This window comes from Pteropus alecto, unplaced genomic scaffold, assembly GCF_000325575.1.
Source record: "Pteropus alecto unplaced genomic scaffold, ASM32557v1 scaffold205, whole genome shotgun sequence".
In the NCBI taxonomy this organism is placed as follows: domain Eukaryota; kingdom Metazoa; phylum Chordata; class Mammalia; order Chiroptera; family Pteropodidae; genus Pteropus; species Pteropus alecto.
Window position 1 is genome coordinate 723767 of NW_006436672.1, and position 16696 is coordinate 740462.

The 16696-nt window shown below is 50.4% G+C and overlaps 1 protein-coding gene across 16 annotated transcripts in view; it reads left to right on the forward strand.

Moving 5' to 3' along the window:
- The first annotated feature begins 6 nt into the window (after positions 1-6).
- FGFR2 (fibroblast growth factor receptor 2) overlaps positions 7-16696 on the forward strand; it is a 100600-nt gene continuing 83910 nt past the window's right edge. For 14 of the 16 annotated variants that reach the window (XM_025047964.1, XM_025047965.1, XM_025047966.1 and 11 more), the window contains exon 1: positions 4220-4473. In XM_025047964.1, the coding sequence (XP_024903732.1) occupies positions 4311-4473 (163 nt within the window). In that variant the 5' untranslated portion in view covers positions 4220-4310. Of the gene's footprint in view, positions 339-3136; positions 3585-4217; positions 4474-16696 lie in introns of those variants that run through there. The other 2 variants (XM_015590635.2, XM_015590637.2) reach the window with 2 other exon arrangements.

Genomic DNA, 16696 nt, shown 5'->3' on the forward strand with positions numbered 1-16696 from the left:
CCTCTCCAGGCTGGCGGGGCCCGGGCGCCCCGGGGCCGCCGCTTCCCCCGCCCGCTCCGAGCGTTCGCAAGTTGCGAGCAAAGTTGGGTGGAGGAAGCGCCGAGCCTGAGTCCTTTCTTCCTCGCGCTCCCCAAATCCGAGGGCAGCCTGCGGGCGTCATGCCCGCGCTCCCCCGCCGCCTGGAGTGCGCGTGAAGCCTCGGAGCCTCGGCGCCCGCGGGGACCCCGGGACCACTTTTGTGTGGTTTTTTTGGAGTTTCCCCGGAGCTCGTCTCTGGCTCGTCCCGACCCACGCCGGGCGCGGGGACAACCGATCGCCGGGGAGCGTTGCCATTCAAGGTAATCGCCGTGTCGGGCGTCTCGGGGAGCCTCGCCCGCGGGGAAAGTGGGCGCCCCGAGAGCTCGGGACGCCGGGCGCACGGTCTCCCGGGAGGAAGGAGCGGGGACTGGCGCCCGAGGCTGCCCCCTGCCCTCCCTCTTTGGCTGCATAGGTGATGGGGGAGCAGGCTGCGTGCTGGCGGCGGGTGTTTGGGAAGTTCTGCCTCTATCACCCGCACCCAGATGCTGACATCTGCCTCTGGCGCTGTCGCCCCCTCCCTGTCAAACTCCGGCGGGCGCGATCCTCCGACCCCGGAGCCGGCAGGCTTGCCCCGCGGGTGCCACAGCCCCGCAGGTCTGGGGCTCAGGGAGTCATCTTCGGGGTCCCTCGTCGCAGGGCCCGGGGAACGCCCGCCTTGCCCCTTCCAGGCCGCGGTGGAGGACCCTTCCCCGGCAGGGAGCCGCTGGGTGGGGCGGGGGACATCTTCCTAGGGCTCGCGATGCTCGGGCGGTGGCACTTTTGGGGAGGGGGCTGCTTGGGTTCTAAGGTCTCAGTGCCCGGCGCCCGCGCCCAAAGCCGCGGTCGGCGCTGGAGGGCGCGCAGCGCACCTGGGGCTAGGGGGCGAACTGGACCGACTTTTTCTCGTTCGCCGCCTGCCGCCGTTCCGAGATGTCGAAAACGCAGGCGAGTGCTGACTTGCGCGCTCATTCTTCCAGCCGCCCGGCGGCGCGGGGGAATCCGCCGAGGGCCCCGCGCGGCGCTGGCTCGGACCCACGCGGCCGGAGGGCCGGGCTCTGGGGTCCCGTCGGGGGGCGACGAGCCTCCGCCGCTCCTCTCGCAGCCCGCTCCTTTGCAGGCTCTTCTCCCGGGACCACTTCCTTCTCCGCCAGTTCAATAAAACCTGCCCTTAAAGGGAACCCTGCTTTCACACTCGGGGCCCCCATTATGTGTTTGGTGTGAAACGCTATCAACATTTAAAACCCCATTGTCCCCTTGGTCCCAAATCCCTGTAAATCTTCCTCTGGCCTCGACTCATTTTCATCTGAAAAGCCTGTTTAGTTTGAATAGAAAAGCAATCAGGCGCCCCTCTCCCTTTCCCTGGAATGTCAATTAAAATGCAGATTTATTTGAGCTCTTCAGCGCCCCGAGACGGGGGGGAGAAAAACAGGATATTCCAGGCAAACAAATGAAAGAAATGCTACAATGAAACCGGGTTGGTGGTGGCGAGGAGTCTCCCCGACCGGCTGCAAGTTCGCATCAGCTTGCAAGGGACGGGATTGTGGTCCTCGGTCTGCCTGCGTTTTGCATTTTTTGAGATTTCAGTATGGTGAGGAATTCCCCCTCTCCAGAGTGGACCCCTTGTTAGCTCGGGCCTTTATCCAGTCCTGGGGAAGAGAGGAGCAGCAGAGGAGCAGCAGGGAGACTTCAAGACAGGAGATAGGTCTGCGCCCCCTTCCCCTCCTGGGGTATCCCCCACTTCTCCGGTGCTGTGGACTTTCCCGATGTGAAATCTATGAAGAACAAAGCGCCGGAGTGCCCAGCATGGGTGAGCCGGCGTGGACAGACAGCCCTTAGAGGTGGAAGCTCAGTTAAGGCGGGGGCACTGTGTCGGCTTGCCATTTTGGAGCTTGGGGAGTTTGAGAATGTTCCGGAAAATCGAGGAGTCCAGCATAGATCTGGCATGGGGACCACTCTCCAGCCAGGCTCTCTCACTTGTCACTTTGGGGGCAGGCTTGTGCCAGGTGAAAATGGTCCAGGGGAGCGGGTGGTCATGAAGAACCATCCATCACAGTGAGGGTGACAACTCCTCCCACGGCCAGGCAGAGAAGAGAGTTCCCTTTCAAGGGGAAAAATAAACACGCTGGGGCTTTCACTGAGGCTCAGACTCCAGGAAGGATTATGGTATTGAAGGCAGGAAGCTGGGATTGTGGCCGCCAGCGGCATGCTGGGCCTGTGTTCCCAACACCAAGCCTCGGGACCTAATTATCCTGCCTAGGAGGTCCCTCCATGCTTTTGTCCACTCTGGTGAAGAGTTGTGCAGACCGGCCACCTTAGGCCTCCGCCTTCCAAGAGATTTGGAGAGGGGGCTGCCGTGGGGTCTGGACCTGGAAATGGCTGTAATTCACGTTTTTGGTGCCGTCCGATGGGATGAATGAATGCCTTGAGATTGAACTGAAGTCACTGTCCGTCCACCTTCCTCTGCTTAGAGCAAAGGAGGCTCCTCTGGGCTGAGACAGGAGGGCGAGGTGGCCGGGGACGCAGCTTGGGGTGCAGTCCGCTGGGGCTTAAGATTGTTCATGAAGTTGTGTTGGGGGCAGAAAATTCCCATGCATTCTGGAAATGCTTAGTAAATCTGTGAGAATGTTTGTGTACTTTCCTCCCACGTGTATGTAGAAATAGATACGGAGTTATCTTTTAAAGCTTTTAACTTTAAGAGGAAAGAAGAGTGGAAAAAATCCTTTGAGCCCTCTGAAAACACAGGGTGTGTACACACACACACACACACACACACTTGCTTTTGCTGTGAATTACACCATTTCACGTGTACTGTCTTTGAAGCAGAGATTTTTTTTTTTTTTTAATTCCTTTGGAAATGGTGCAGGATCTTTTCCCTTACCCATTTTAGCCCCAGTCAGGGCTGAAAGGAGCAGTTTCTCTGATGTAGTTTTGGGGAGGCACAGGCAGTATCGAAATCCAACATTATAATTTGAAACATCGAGTCGGCAAGCAAAACGCAGGGTTTGAGAGATTTTTATGTTAAAGATCTCACTCCCCATCCCCAGTCTTATGAAATGTGGTTTGTTCATGTCGTTCACAGAATCTGATTGTTTTAATCAAATTCTCCATCAAGTGTGTGCATTTTGGCTGTACTCTTGGTAATTGAGGGTACTGAGCAAATGTAGTTCTTTGAGTATTTTGAGCTTGGAAAATTCTCTGCCTTCAGATCAAATGGGTGAACAGACTAGTAAGTTGAGCGCCCCCTTGTACAATTTCTACCCTGAAGTTTTAGCCAATAGATTAGCATACTGAAAGTTATTGGCCCAATCGCACAGCATGACAGTCATTTACATAGCATCATCACTAATAAAGTCCTGCGTTATTCATCAGAGTTCTCTCATCGGCTCCGTTTCTTAACCCACTCTGCCTGGGTTGAAGACATTTACCAGGCCTGGGCTGCCATCAGTCACAGTGGAAGGGAATTCAGGCTTGGTTCAAATCTCTTTGGATCAGCTGCTTTGAAAGCAGTGCAGTTCTGTTCATTCTTCGTAAGTGGTGGCCTGCATTCGAAAATGAATCTTGACAAGTGTGAACTGGTGGGAATTTTTTGGTAGCTTTCCTGGGCTTCTTTTTATTTCGCGGCTCTCCTGTCTTCCTGAGCACTCCAGTGAGGGCGGAGCACCCCTCCACTCAGCGCCAGCCCCTGCAGAAATTAGTCTGTAAGCAGCTGCCTCCAGGGTTCAGCTTTCTAAAGCCCACCTGGCCTAAGAGGAGTTAACAAGGCTGGCTCTGCCAACCTGAGCGTTGTTAACTTGCTTTTCTAGTTGCCCTTGAAACTTAAGGTCACGTGGCTTTTTCTCTTGGAGGGCGGTAAAGGTGACGTTGGATAGAAGGGAGTAGGCTTTGCCTCCCCGAAGTGGCTGCGACGATCTGTGTCCTTTAGCGTCTCTTTTGTCTGTTTCTTAAAAGTATGCTTTTTCAAAGATCTGCCTCGCATGTTTCGTGGACCTGTCTGGTGGAAACACCTGGGGCTCTGAGGTGAGGAGAGAAAGGCATTGGCAGATAATGAAAAAGAACAGCGTGCGAATGGTCGAGAAGCTGACAACGGTTTGAGCCCCTTTGGGTTTACAGAACTGGCGCTGGGGAGGATTTCACTGACCGGCCGAATCTCTTTCCTCTAGAGGCTGCGGAGGCTGCAGCGTCCCCGTGGTTCCGGAGCCCACCGCAGGCTGAAGGCGTTGCTGGCAGTCCATGCGCGTAGAGGAAGTGTGCAGATGGGATTAACATCCACATGGAGATATGGAAGAGGACGGGGCATTGGCACCGTAACCATGGTCAGCTGGGGCCGCTTCGTCTGCCTGGTTGTGGTCACCATGGCAACCTCGTCCCTGGCCCGGCCCTCCAATTTAGTGAAGGATACCACGTTAGAGCCGGAAGGTAAGTTGTTGAATTTCACTTTCAGGGTACCAAGTCTGTTTGGGGATTTGTCTGGGGGAAGTGGCGTGCACAGCGAGGCCTGTTTTAGAATCAGCTGCCCTTGCCTTGGAGATGAGTCTCTGAGAGCGAGGGGGAGTGGTCTGTCATCGCTCCACAAATCATAGAGTATGAGAAGGTTCTTTGCTGTCAGGACTGCGGGCAGAGTGGTATAGTTTGGTGGACTCTTGGTGTGTGCGTTTCTCTGTGCTGGGTGAGGGAGGCTGGAAGGGGGAGCGTGTGATGAATGCCACGAGCTTCTGCAGTAGGATTCACACTGGAGAGAGAGTCTGGCTTACAATGTAAAGAATTTGCTATTTCTTGACAAAAGGAGCCACTAAGGGAAATTGCCAACATATGAAATGCTGACATTTTATTTTCATTGTCTAAGGAGAAAAAGAAGCTTCTGAAGTTCAGCACAGAGAAGCTTGATTTTTTTTTTTTTTTTTTTTAAGCATTGTAATTCATAATACTTAAGCATTAGGTCACAGTGGCAAATTCTATTTTAGGTAAATTTGAAAGCAAATGTACCTGGGCGTCTCCACACCTGTGAGAACTTCCAGATCTAACAGGCTGTTTCAGCTTTGGAAATTTAATTTTAAAGGCCCAAGGGCAGTTGTGAGCACTAATCGAGGAGGCCGAATTACTCAGCGGGGCAGATTCGCAATCTTTTTTCCAGGTCCTTCTGTGACGACAGTGGCCAGGACCCTACCTGATGCAGCATTGGAGTCTGTCATCAGTCGGGAATATCGGTGGCTGACTTATTTTTTGAGCGGTAATCTGAGAATAAAACGGCAGATCCTAGCACTCATCGCCACTTAATGAATCTGTTTGCCGAGAGCCCAGCTGGTCCCTGCTTAACTTGGGGGGCCCGCCGCGGACTGTTCTCGAAGAGGACAGGAAAGCCTGTTCGGGACAGTATGGGAAGGAGGGCTGTGTTCCCGTGGGAGGTGAGCGTGCCGAGAGAGGGGCTTCCCATGAGACCCCCTCTGTGCACGAGCCACGAAAGGATAAGTAGGGGCGACTGTTTCTCCTGCGGAGGCGTTTATTACCAGACGCAGTGAGAGAGAGAGACCGGCATCCTTTTTCTAACTCAGAGGGATGGAGGTTTTATAATGAACAGTTGTGGTGACATGCACAGTGGCTTCCACGTCTCCGGGAAGCGAATCTGGTAAGCGTTGGTGTCTGAGGCTCTAGCTGCGATGCTTATGGGACGTCCTCCTTGTGACCTGTGCTGTAAGCACAAGTGTAATTTGCAGTGGTGACGCATGTTGAGAGGGCTTAATGGGTGGGAACAGGTTCCCAGTTTCTGAAAGTTGGGCCTGTACTTCTTTAATTTTGCTAATAATTACAATGGATGTTTCTCTAATTGCTGCTTTTCCCTTGAGTGCGTCTTCAGCGGCGTGAGCCCAGCACCGGCCCAGGGTAGGGAAAAGCTGTCATTTTTCATTTAGACTTTCGGGGCAGCATTATTGGGAGTTTATTTCAACATAAAGTGTAAAATGTCCTGGAGGACTTCTTTTATCGTATTTAATCATTGGAGAAAGTTTAAAATATGTGCATACATGCAGGAAGAAGGGGGTGAGGGAGGAGTGGGCAGGGGCGGAGTCCCGCCCAGCGGTTCTTCGTGTGAAAATTTGTACCCAACAAAGTGACTTTTGAAAGCGGGGTCTTCCAGTCCTGGCATCTGAGGACGCGTCAAAGGGAGGTCCATGAATTCTCTGAACTTGTAGGTAATATTTTGCAAATGTCCTTCTGTGCATTTTTCTGGGTTTCGTTTTTCTGAGGTTTGGTGTCCAGGGTTGTGAGTGGTTAAAAAAAAAAAAAAAAAAAAAGGTTTACTGGAAGGTGCGAAACTCTGCTCTGGAAAAGCATGCGAACTCCTGGACCTCAGATTCTCTTTCTGTCATCTTCTGTTATGTTATCTTTTATCTGTTGTATTTGATAAAATGATCTTTATTAATGTTAAAGGAATATTAATATCTTCAGAAGCCTTCCGATGACCTACCCCAAAACGTTGCTAGGAGATTTAAATGTGCCTGGGCATAAAGAGCAGTTAGCTCAGGGCCTGGCATCTGATACGCACCAGGACACATTATCATCCTTCCCGGAGAGCGGGGCCTGTCAGTTGCCACAGTGTTAGGGAACGTCTAGGCTTTCGGAGACCGTTGAGAAGAAAGGCGCTGCCTGATGGAGGCGGCTCCCTGCGTGTCCAGGCAGCCGTGCTGGCTTTGCACAGGGTCTGCGCTTGGCTTGTCTCTTAGCCCAACATCAGCAACCCATCGGAGCCCTAAGGTGAGTTCCTCCATTGCAGGAGTTTTGCTTTGGTGTCAGAGGTTATTAGGAAGGAAATCTAATTATAGACGAGAAAGGAGTGTTTAAGGGCTGGGAGCAGACGAAGGCAGCGCTGGTGTAGGCTGTAGTCTTGCCGAATCGGGGTGGGCAGAGGAGGGAGAGAGAGAGATGGGCTGACCCCATCACGTGTCTCTCAGGACCTGTCTGTCCTCCTTGGGTACTATAACTATAGCTTTGATTAACAATAAGTTCAGCCTTGACCTTCTCTTGTACAGGGCCTTTGTGGTTTGCTAATTTGGAAGCTCAGTTTAGATAATGTCTGTTGGGCTGGACCAGAGGAAAATGTGTCCAGAGAAAAATGCAGCTGAGTTCCGGGAAGGAGCATGAGCCCTAATACTAGAGGATCCTTTTCCAATCATCTCGGCTTTGTACAGTATCATATCATATGTCATCGTAGCATCTGTCTGTCAATCATCCATCATTCCTCTTCCGACACTTTGGGAAGTGGAAACAGTAGGATTGGGTCTACTCAACTGTCTTAAGAAGAAAACAGTGTCTAGAAGATTTTAACTGTTACTTTTCCAGATTAAAAATGGATATTTTCAGTTTGTCATTCATTATTGTAGGGGACCAGCCGAAGGGTATAACCTCAGTTATTGACCCAGTGGAGGGCAGTCCTCACTGCCAAGTACTGTTCTGTTGATTAATATTCTAATTATTTAAAGTATAGTCAAGCTTGATTCCCCTGGGGAGGAGGCAACTCTTACTTTCAAGTTCTTCCTGACTTTGTCACCTACTCTGGTTAATTAAGTCATTGTTGACACTAACCTACATCTTTGTTTACACCAGCCCAGTAGGAGCTAAAATAAAAGGGCTTTTCTAACCCCAAACCCTTAATTACTTTCCCACCCTCCACAAAGTGTGATTCTGAAAAGCAGCAACCTGGGAAGAAAGTAGTTTGCATGATTTTTCTTTTTTCTTTCTTTCTTTTTTTTTTTTTAACCAGTATTTTCACAACCTTCTGAGAGGTGATGCTTTCCTGGCCCGATGTGAATTGGTCCAAAGTTCAACAGCAGAGAGGCTGAGTGAGGGGTCCTCTCGGAGTCCTCCCTGAGATCACTGCAGTATGGTTTACGGCTTTCTTAGAAGTACTGTAAACGCCGTAATATCAGCCATACGCATTTAATTGCAAGTTAAAAGAAAAGAAGAAAGAATATATCCGCATACCAAGAGTGAATGATTTAAAATAATCTTCTGTTTTGTATTATCTGCATCTTTGTTCCTCAGTATGAGTGTTAATATTTAAGAGTTGACTGTAACTTGATAGTTAGCCGAAGAACAAGGACTTATTCTTGGTCAATTAAACCAAATGCAGGCTTATGCAGTTAAATACACAATGAAGTACACATTCTTTATTAGTATATAAAGTATTTCACAATTCATAGACAAAGAGCTGTGTTTAATATTACTTCTAGAGCAAAAATTTGGCAAGCCCAGAGAATCAGTATTTGTGTAATGTCTATACTGGCTCCTTCTGACGTGAATTTGGGGGGTGTGCGTGCGTGCGTGCGTGCGTCTGTCTGTGTGCGTGCATGCGTGCGTGCATGCGTGCATGCGTTGCCTGTTTTTTTTAAAGCAGTTAAAACATTGAGTACCTCCTATATGACCAGCCGCCCACTGGGCCATAACCGAAGCCTTGTTTGAGTCTTTCTGACCCAGTTGAGGGTGAGAATTCAGATAACCAGAGAAATCCAATATAAAATGTTTCCAATATTAGACTTAATGAATAATTACATGGTTATGAAATAACTGGAGGGGTGTTTAAACAGGAAGAGTTTTGTTTAATGTTCACATTCTCAGTAAAATGTATCTAGTAGCCTTCCAGCTCGTAGTCTGTTGTTCGGGTGTTTACTTATCCAGGGTAATTGGTGACGGGCTACCACCCTCTTTCATCAGAGTCTGGCTTAATTTTACATTTCCATTTAAGCGGCCTAATTTTAGCCTTTAAAGGAAAATGTGCGAAATTGATTTTGGGGTGCCAAGCCTGTTAGACTAGGTAGGAAATACAACTGGTGTGCGACTCTAGCTGTACTGGCTGATCTTTGCAAGGTGATTTGTAACGGTAGGTGATTCAGAAATTATGTCCTGAGAGTTTTGCAGGCTATCCCACAGATGGCTCTGGTCCGGTGGGTTTTATGTGGCTGTGCTGAGCCGCCCATGGTCTTCATTGTTGCATTCTCCTTGAGAGATGACTTTAGACTTAGGTTTTGCATTCTCTTTATCCTCTCGCTCTATGTCCAGGTGAGATGTAGAGATGGCTCTGCTTTTCCAGCTTTCCTAGCATTGAAAGGCTTGATGTTGCTAACATACACCCTTACCCCGAGTCCTTGTCTCTGTCTAACCTTCTTCGTGTCGTTTCTCTTAACTAATGGTGACGGCGTTGAAGGCTCTATGTGGCTGAACATTGAGTCTGATTGATATATAAGGGCTGAAAGTTTGGCCTTATTCAAAGAGGTGGGTTTCCGATGATTCTATCCAAAATGAGCAAACCCTAAGAACTCAGCTTCGACTTGACAGGGGCTCTTAAATTTGAGTTTTTAAGGCTATGTATAATTTGTGTTCCATTTTGGGGGAAATGTTTGTCTTCGTGGGAAGCCTTAAGGCTCTCTGCCAGCCATAGAGTGTCCAAACACTGGCCACTTCCTCCTGTTTACTACCCAGGTAGACCCAGCTAGGTACAGCTCTGGCCTTTTTGGGTTAGGGAATGTGAGGAGGAGGTAGGGGAGGGAGCCCAAGGCCAAGTTCTTTAAAGAAGTCTGGTTGAACCAGCTGCTGGCCTCTTCTCTGTGATGGTTCAGCGTGTCTTGGAAATGGCTCCTGAAATTAACAAAGGTCACACTTTCCCCGAGGTTTTCTATTTTTCCTTGTTCCGACCTGTTGCTATCCCTTTTTAGGGCATGCGGGAAAATCCAAAATGGTGGCCGCATCAGCAGTCTATGGTGGTTGCAGGCTTTCCCTGGCTTCCATTATATAACTTCAAGCTTTTACCATTTATGCAAAAGGGTATTTAATTATTGGGGCAGATCACGGTCATCCTGGAAGAGTGCCTGTCAGTAACAGGCACACTTTAGGTGTTCAGTAGTTTTGGTTTTGGGAAACTCGCACCATGACTGAGTTTTAACGTGCTGGGCGTGAGCCGTTGTCATTTATTCCACTTTGGGATACCGTAAGTGACTACACCCCGTTCTGGACTTTTGCCGCTTCCTGTGAACTGAATATTAAAAATTTCAGATTCTTTTTGACTGCGCTGAGTCAGGGAGCCGAGCCGTGGCATACTCCTTCCCTTAACCCCTTGTCCAACTGAAGAATGGTAAATTCGAAGTCGTGTCTGAATGGAACGCAGACATATATAGAATCTCAGGTTATGGTGAACATGTTTTCTGAGGAGGTCAAAAAATAGCTTATAAAGACAATACTGATAGATTCAGGAATGAGGAAAAGGGACGTATCTCTTTGGATGACTTACATGGCACCTTTCCTTAAAAGAAAGAACTCAGTTCTGAGTTCTGACATTCAACCGCATAAATTGTCACGATATATTTTCTAACAGTAGAACTTCGAGGTTTCTATATGTGGCCTCTTTTTACACATAACTGTTTACTGTTAAGGTTTTCCATACGTGACCGTTGTAAAGTTTTAAAAATAGCGAGACGTAGAAAAGGCCAATTTGGTGTTTGGGGGTTGGGGAGGTGCCAAGAAATGAAGATCTTTGTAGTGACAAGTTTAGGATTTAAACTTTTCGAAAACCCTTAAATGTCATGTTGTTAGTTGACTGTGAGATTGTCCCAAAGGAGTGTGGATCCCTTTAAGCACCTCCTTCCTGTCCATGAAATCTCCCGGATTTCCACCAAAATGTGTTGCATTCTTAGCTGACTCAGGTGGATGCACAATGGAATATAGATCCTAAATGTTATAAATGTCTCAAATTTACAATCACTCAAATCTTAAAAAGACCAAGAATCCTTTCAAAAATTAGCCTGAATTCTGCATGAACAATGTAAATGAATAGAGTCATTTTGAATGGTATGTGATGTGCTTTCTGAGGACATAAACTCACAGAAGGAACTTGGCCTTTGGAGCTAGGCAAGTCGAGTTTGAATCTCTCCACTATCTGCTGGTGCTGTGACCTTGGACAAGTTAGATAACCTCTGTGAGCCTTCCTTTTTTAATCTAAAATGGGGCCGATAATATCTATCTGGAAGGGGGAATATGAAGATTAAATGCAGATGGGATGTAAAGCCCTGCTTAGTCCCTGACCTGTGGTAGGTGCTTCGTAAATAATCATTCCCCCCGCCCCCCACCCCACCTCCTTGTCTAGGTAGACACCAGATACAGGAATTAAAACCGACATTTCAAGGATGTTTACCCTACAGTACACAATGATAAATTTGATGAGCAACATTTACATGAATTAAAATAGAAAGGGGCTCTAGACCTTGGATTCCTCGAACCCTTTTAACCCTCTTGGGCATTCGCATGTCTGGACTTTGGAAATGTGATCATCTTGCTGTTTGCAGTCCAAATGGTTCAGGGTTGGCTTTTTTTTTTTTCCTTCTTGAAGAAAGGCAGTTGCAGCTAATGTAATAATAGCAGGACATGTACTTCTTTGAGGAGCAATATATTTTGGCAAGGGAAGAGTTTTCTGTTTGAGGCTTCCAATGAACAGATTGTTATTAGGCCCTGTGAAGACCTTTGGAGAGAAGGTTGTGGGATTGGTTGGGGTGAGGTAGGGTGTAGCGTGTGCTGCTTTTGTCTCAGCCCATGACGGGAGGCCCTACAGGATGTCACGATCATCCCTGCCACGTTGGCTTGTGGTGACTTCTCCTCGTCAGCCTGCTGGGCTTTCCTGGGTGCACAGGGAGGTGGGGCTTCTAGTCTGTATGGAAGGAAATTGCCCTGGGACCCACAGTAGCCAAGGGGGAGGGGCTGGGGTTACTCGATAGGACAGACAGAACTGGGATTGGGAGGAGGGATGGTAGTGGGGTTGGTCAGTGTAGATGGGGTCATGTTCTTGTAACCATCCTTTGAGAGGGTGAGGACGATGCAATAAGTCGTTACCATTTGTTAAGTGCGTGCCATGTGTCGGACAGCGTGCTGATATGTATTACCTCTAACCAGCCGACCCTGGATATTCCTCGTCCTATTTTATGGATGAGGTAACTGAGACTTTTGGAGGTGAAATGATTCCTCGAAGACCCCCCCTGTGGGTGAGGGTGGGCCCAGGCCTTTGGGTGAATTTCTTGGTGCAACACTTTCTCAGTTGACTCTACCTCTTGCCTGAGCGGGGGGTCTTTTGTGGAATACTGTGTTGGCCCTCTCATTCTCCCCCAAATCTCTCATTCTTCCCCCACTTATCCACATGACTCACCTAAGCCTATTTGAAGAAAAATCATGGGCAATAAAATCATTTCAATAATTACCATTTTGTGATTCTTCTAGAATGGCCTCTTAGTGGAATGTAGCTTATTGGTAAGAAGCTAATCCTCTCTGCTGTGTCCCAGGGGACAGGAAGGGAGAGCGTTCCGAGTGCCAGTTAGTGACCCAGGCTAAGTCATGCGGCGGGAGTTCGGGATGGGAAAGCCTGGTATTTGTCCATTTAGCTCATAAGCCACCTCAGTGGAGCAGGGACAAGCCAGTCCCAGTTTCTTGTTCCAAATGCTTCTGGCGGTTTGCCCTGGATCCTATTAAATGTTAGTCTCTTTGGTTGTCACTTTTCATGTTATGTCAAGCTTTTCCCAGCATTTCTGGTTTATGATTGGGTCAAGGCCCATCTGCGCAGACTCACGTACCTGGGGTTCCTGCAGTCTGTGGTCAGGGAGGTGACAAATGTCGAGCCTTGTCTGGCCCTTCTAATGTCAGAAACTGGGAAAGGAAAAAAGAGAAAACATTCCAACAACGCATGGGCAGAAGCAGCCTTAGGAAAGGTGTCCCCAGGAGAAAAGAGGCTGGGGACAAGAGCCCATTTTTAAAGCAGAGTTAATTTGGTGGTTAAAAAAACGTCAGCTCTGAGTGGTTCTAGCTAAATGCGGGGTGAGCGGAGGCGGGTGTGTCACTGAACTCCGCGCCGGTCGCTGGCACGGTGGATGCAGAATGTCCGGGGGTCACCGGCGTTGGGAAGGAAGGTTCGGTGTGAGGTTGTAGCAGGCGTGGCTGGATGGAGGCACGGGCAGCTTTGCCTCTTCGCCTTGTGGCCCTGGTGCCACGAGAACTTCCAGAGCTTGGCAGAGGTGCTTTTCCGGTTGCAGGATAATTGCTGTGGCTTCTTTGGGTTCATTCCCCCAAATAAGTTTGTTGAGGCCCTACTACGTACCGGGTTCTGGAGGGAAAGAATAGCGAGCTGGAAACAGCCCCAAGTCCCAAGCTGAGTAGAGGAGACAGATATTTGTCACATAACTGCAGAAATGAGGGCCAGTTCCAATCCAAGGTGAAGGGACAGTGAAGGAAGAGCATAGTGTGTCTCGGAGGGACTTGGGGGACCCCAAGGAGGGCAGTGTGCTGGAGTGACCCCATGAGGGGCGTCAGAGGAGACTGGAGAAGTAGACCAGGCTGGTGGGCCTGTGTGCCACGGCGAGATTCTTCTGGGAACTCCATCTGTGCAGCGTCCTGAGGCTGGTCTCCAAGGGGGTGGGCACCCGCCTGGACTCTTCAGCAAACACACCGCATCGGTCCTAGTGGGCACCATCCGGACGTGCCGGCGCAGTTGCTCCGTTCCCAGTTTGGAAATTGTCCAGGGCCTGGCCTCTCTGCTGTCCGCTGTCACGAGTTACTGAGAGGCGTCCACCTTAAAGGCAGGGCAGGTGGGGAGGTGGTCATGGGCAGCCCCCGGCCCGCACCCGCACAGGTCATTTCAGCCTGCTGCTTGACTGCCTCTTTGCTGGGGCTGCAGTTACTTGCCAGGCCAGTGCAGAGGCAGGGAGGTGACCCCAGGGCAGGGTGGCTGAGGAGGCCAGGTGCACCTGGGCTAGGTAGCAGATGCCTATTCAGCTCCCTTCTTAGAGACCTCTCCTGGGGACACGCTTCTCCCTGGGGAGGGGTACACAGTCTCGGTTTAAGAAAGGCCCAGGCACGCCCTGTCCACTGGAAGCCAGAGATGCTTGTGTTTTGAAAGGTAGGGACCCTTCAGAGATGTACCTCTATGCTAATGTGTGGCTCAGGGCAGGGGAGAAAGGTTAACCACGGGCGCCTATCTTAATTTGGAATTTCCTGAATTGATGTGGTTTCAGTCTCTGGCATAGGATTCCTCCAGGCGGAACTTTTCTCTGCAAATCACAGGGAGTAAAGTGATCCCTGTGGTATTGATCCCTGTGGTTTTGACCCGCCTTTCTGGGTCCTGTGGGGCAAAGGCAGCGGGGACTGTGCCCTCCTCCCCGGACAGCCTCTCCTAGAGGTCATTCCAGCTGCGTGCTTCAGCCTGAGAGCCAGTGCCTCGCTGGCTGCCTGAAGTCACTGAGGCCTGAGCTGCCAGATCAAACCTATTCAAATGAGGGGGGCCATCTGTTTCTCCGTATCCAGCTGCTGTCCCTTCATTTGCAAATGGCTGGGATGCTGCTGGGGGGAACCAGTCGGGGACACATCTGCAGGCTCCGAAGGAGTGTTGGAACTGGGGTCCTGCTGAGAGAAGAAAGGCTGAGCCCTTTAAGTAAACTTGCTGAACAATACACCCCAACGTCCTCAGTGAGGAAGCAGGAGGCAGCCTTGCCCTCCTGGAGTAACTCTTACTCCTCCCCACAACTTTCCTTTTTTTTTACTTTTTCTTTTGTTCCTGGGGACACTTAAAAGTTTTCATTTATTCAGAAAGTTCTTACTGAAAAGGGGCCTGTTCCATGGGCTTGGGGACATCGATCTGACTTTTAAGGGACTCACAGGGCAAATGTGTCTGCTGAGTATGCATCATTTATGGACTATTTGTGTCATTATCAGGGGAGAGTGGTGAGCTGGTCCCAGTGGCAGTTTCTAGGAGCCACAGGCAGCAGCTCTAAATGTGAAAAGGTGACCGTCCCTGAGAACTTGTTCCTGGAGTGAAGTCACGCTGTTGTCTTTGGGGCACGCTCTCTGGAGCGCAGGCTGAGAACCCCAGTCCCTGGAACGCAGGTCTTCCAGCTTGCGAGCTGGAGGGCTCTCCCCTTTGGTGTTCGGGGTTCTTCCCAGCATGCCGTGGGGCTGTGATAAGTCACCTGGAGGCTAGCTGGGATCCTGTTCTCAGGGGAATTCTGAGGAGGCTACCGTGCCCCGACATACACACATCAGGTATTTCCAGTTTGTTGGATGGGTGAATGGCAGTCGACGGTGTTTCAGCAATCCGGAGGCGCCTTCCCTTACTGCAGTAAAAAGACAGGTGTTGTAAGTGGTGTGGGTAACAAAATCCTTGGGTGTTTGGCTCCATTTGGGAACATTCTTGAAATCCACCTCAGTCAACTTACATATATTTGATGTGACAGGTTTGTCGATTTGAAAGAAAACCCTGTTTTAAAGTCAGAGGAATGCAAATTGAGGTTCCCATGTAGTTGGGGGTAAAAAACAATCTGCCGATCAGTTGGTATTAACCTATAGCCGTCAATGGAGACCCAGGCCTGCGCTGGCCAGCGCTGAGCCGCAGGCGGGGGACCAGCCGAGGCGGGGGCCGCTTTCCCTCAGATGTATCCCCACTCTAGAGTTTGCAGAGCCTTCCCAGGCAGCCTCTGGTTTTGTCCTTGTGGTGACCTTGACCGGCCACAGGCTAGCCCGTGGGTGTTTGTTTCCCTGTTCTATGAACCAGGGCTCCGAGGCTCAGCGTCATGAAGGCGCCGCCCGAGTTGACACGATTCATCACAAACTCTTGTCCTTGGACACCGGAGCTCACAGTGTGGCTCTTGGACCAGCACCATTAGCGTTACCTGGGAACTTGTGAGAAACCTAGAACCTGAGACTCTACCCCGTTCCTGTTGACCCAGAAACTTTGGCAGCGGTGCCGGGAAGCTGCGTTTTCGGAGTGGAGTCTGAGAGAGCTGGGCCGACCCCGTCCTTAGCAAGCTCTCTGTTGGAACGGAGGGTGGCAGGTGGGAGAAATACACACACCACCCAATACCGGCCGTGCGTGTACTGGGCTGGAGGTGGGAGTAGCATAGTCAGTCTCTTAATGGGAACCAGGAACTTTCACAGGAAGGTATTCGAGCGGGGCTTTGGAGGTTGAACAGGAGCTTGCCCGGCAGAGTAGCGAGACCGGTGGCAGGTCAAGGGCATGGTGCCTGTGTGGACAGGCAAGCCTTGGGCATGATGGGGTGGGTAGAGATGGATCTGGGGCTGGGAGCCACCGAGGCCTTAGGGCGGCTGACGTTCCTTGCATTTTACTCTGTCAGAGTTTTGAGTGGTCTGCACCTTTTTTTTCTTTTTTAGGTGGAGTTAGGTCTGCTTTTCAGAAGACCACTGTGGCGGTCCATGGTGGATTCCTGGGGCGGACCGTGGGTGATGGGTTCGCAGGCTTGCAGAGGTCTTTTGAGAGGTGGCGGAGGCTCGGAGTGGGCCTGCGGGAATGAAATCCTGCCCTTGCCTTTTCCGAGCTGCTTCACAGAGAGAATTAAGAGCAGAGGGGATTCGGGCACGGATGGCACGAGAGGCGAGGAGGAGGAGAGGGCCCTCAGCCGACTGAGCTTGAGCTCATGTTATGTGCTGACTCCGTTCAGCGAGAGGTCAGCGGAGGAGAAGGAGGTTGAAAGTCACTTGCTTGTTTTGGATAAGGGCCTCTGTAGACATCCAGGTAATGCGTTCCCTCCGGCACGTAGAAATATGAACCTGCAAGCAGGGACTTGAGTGGCATTGACGGGGAGGGGGTGGGGAGGCTGCAGAGACGGAGGAG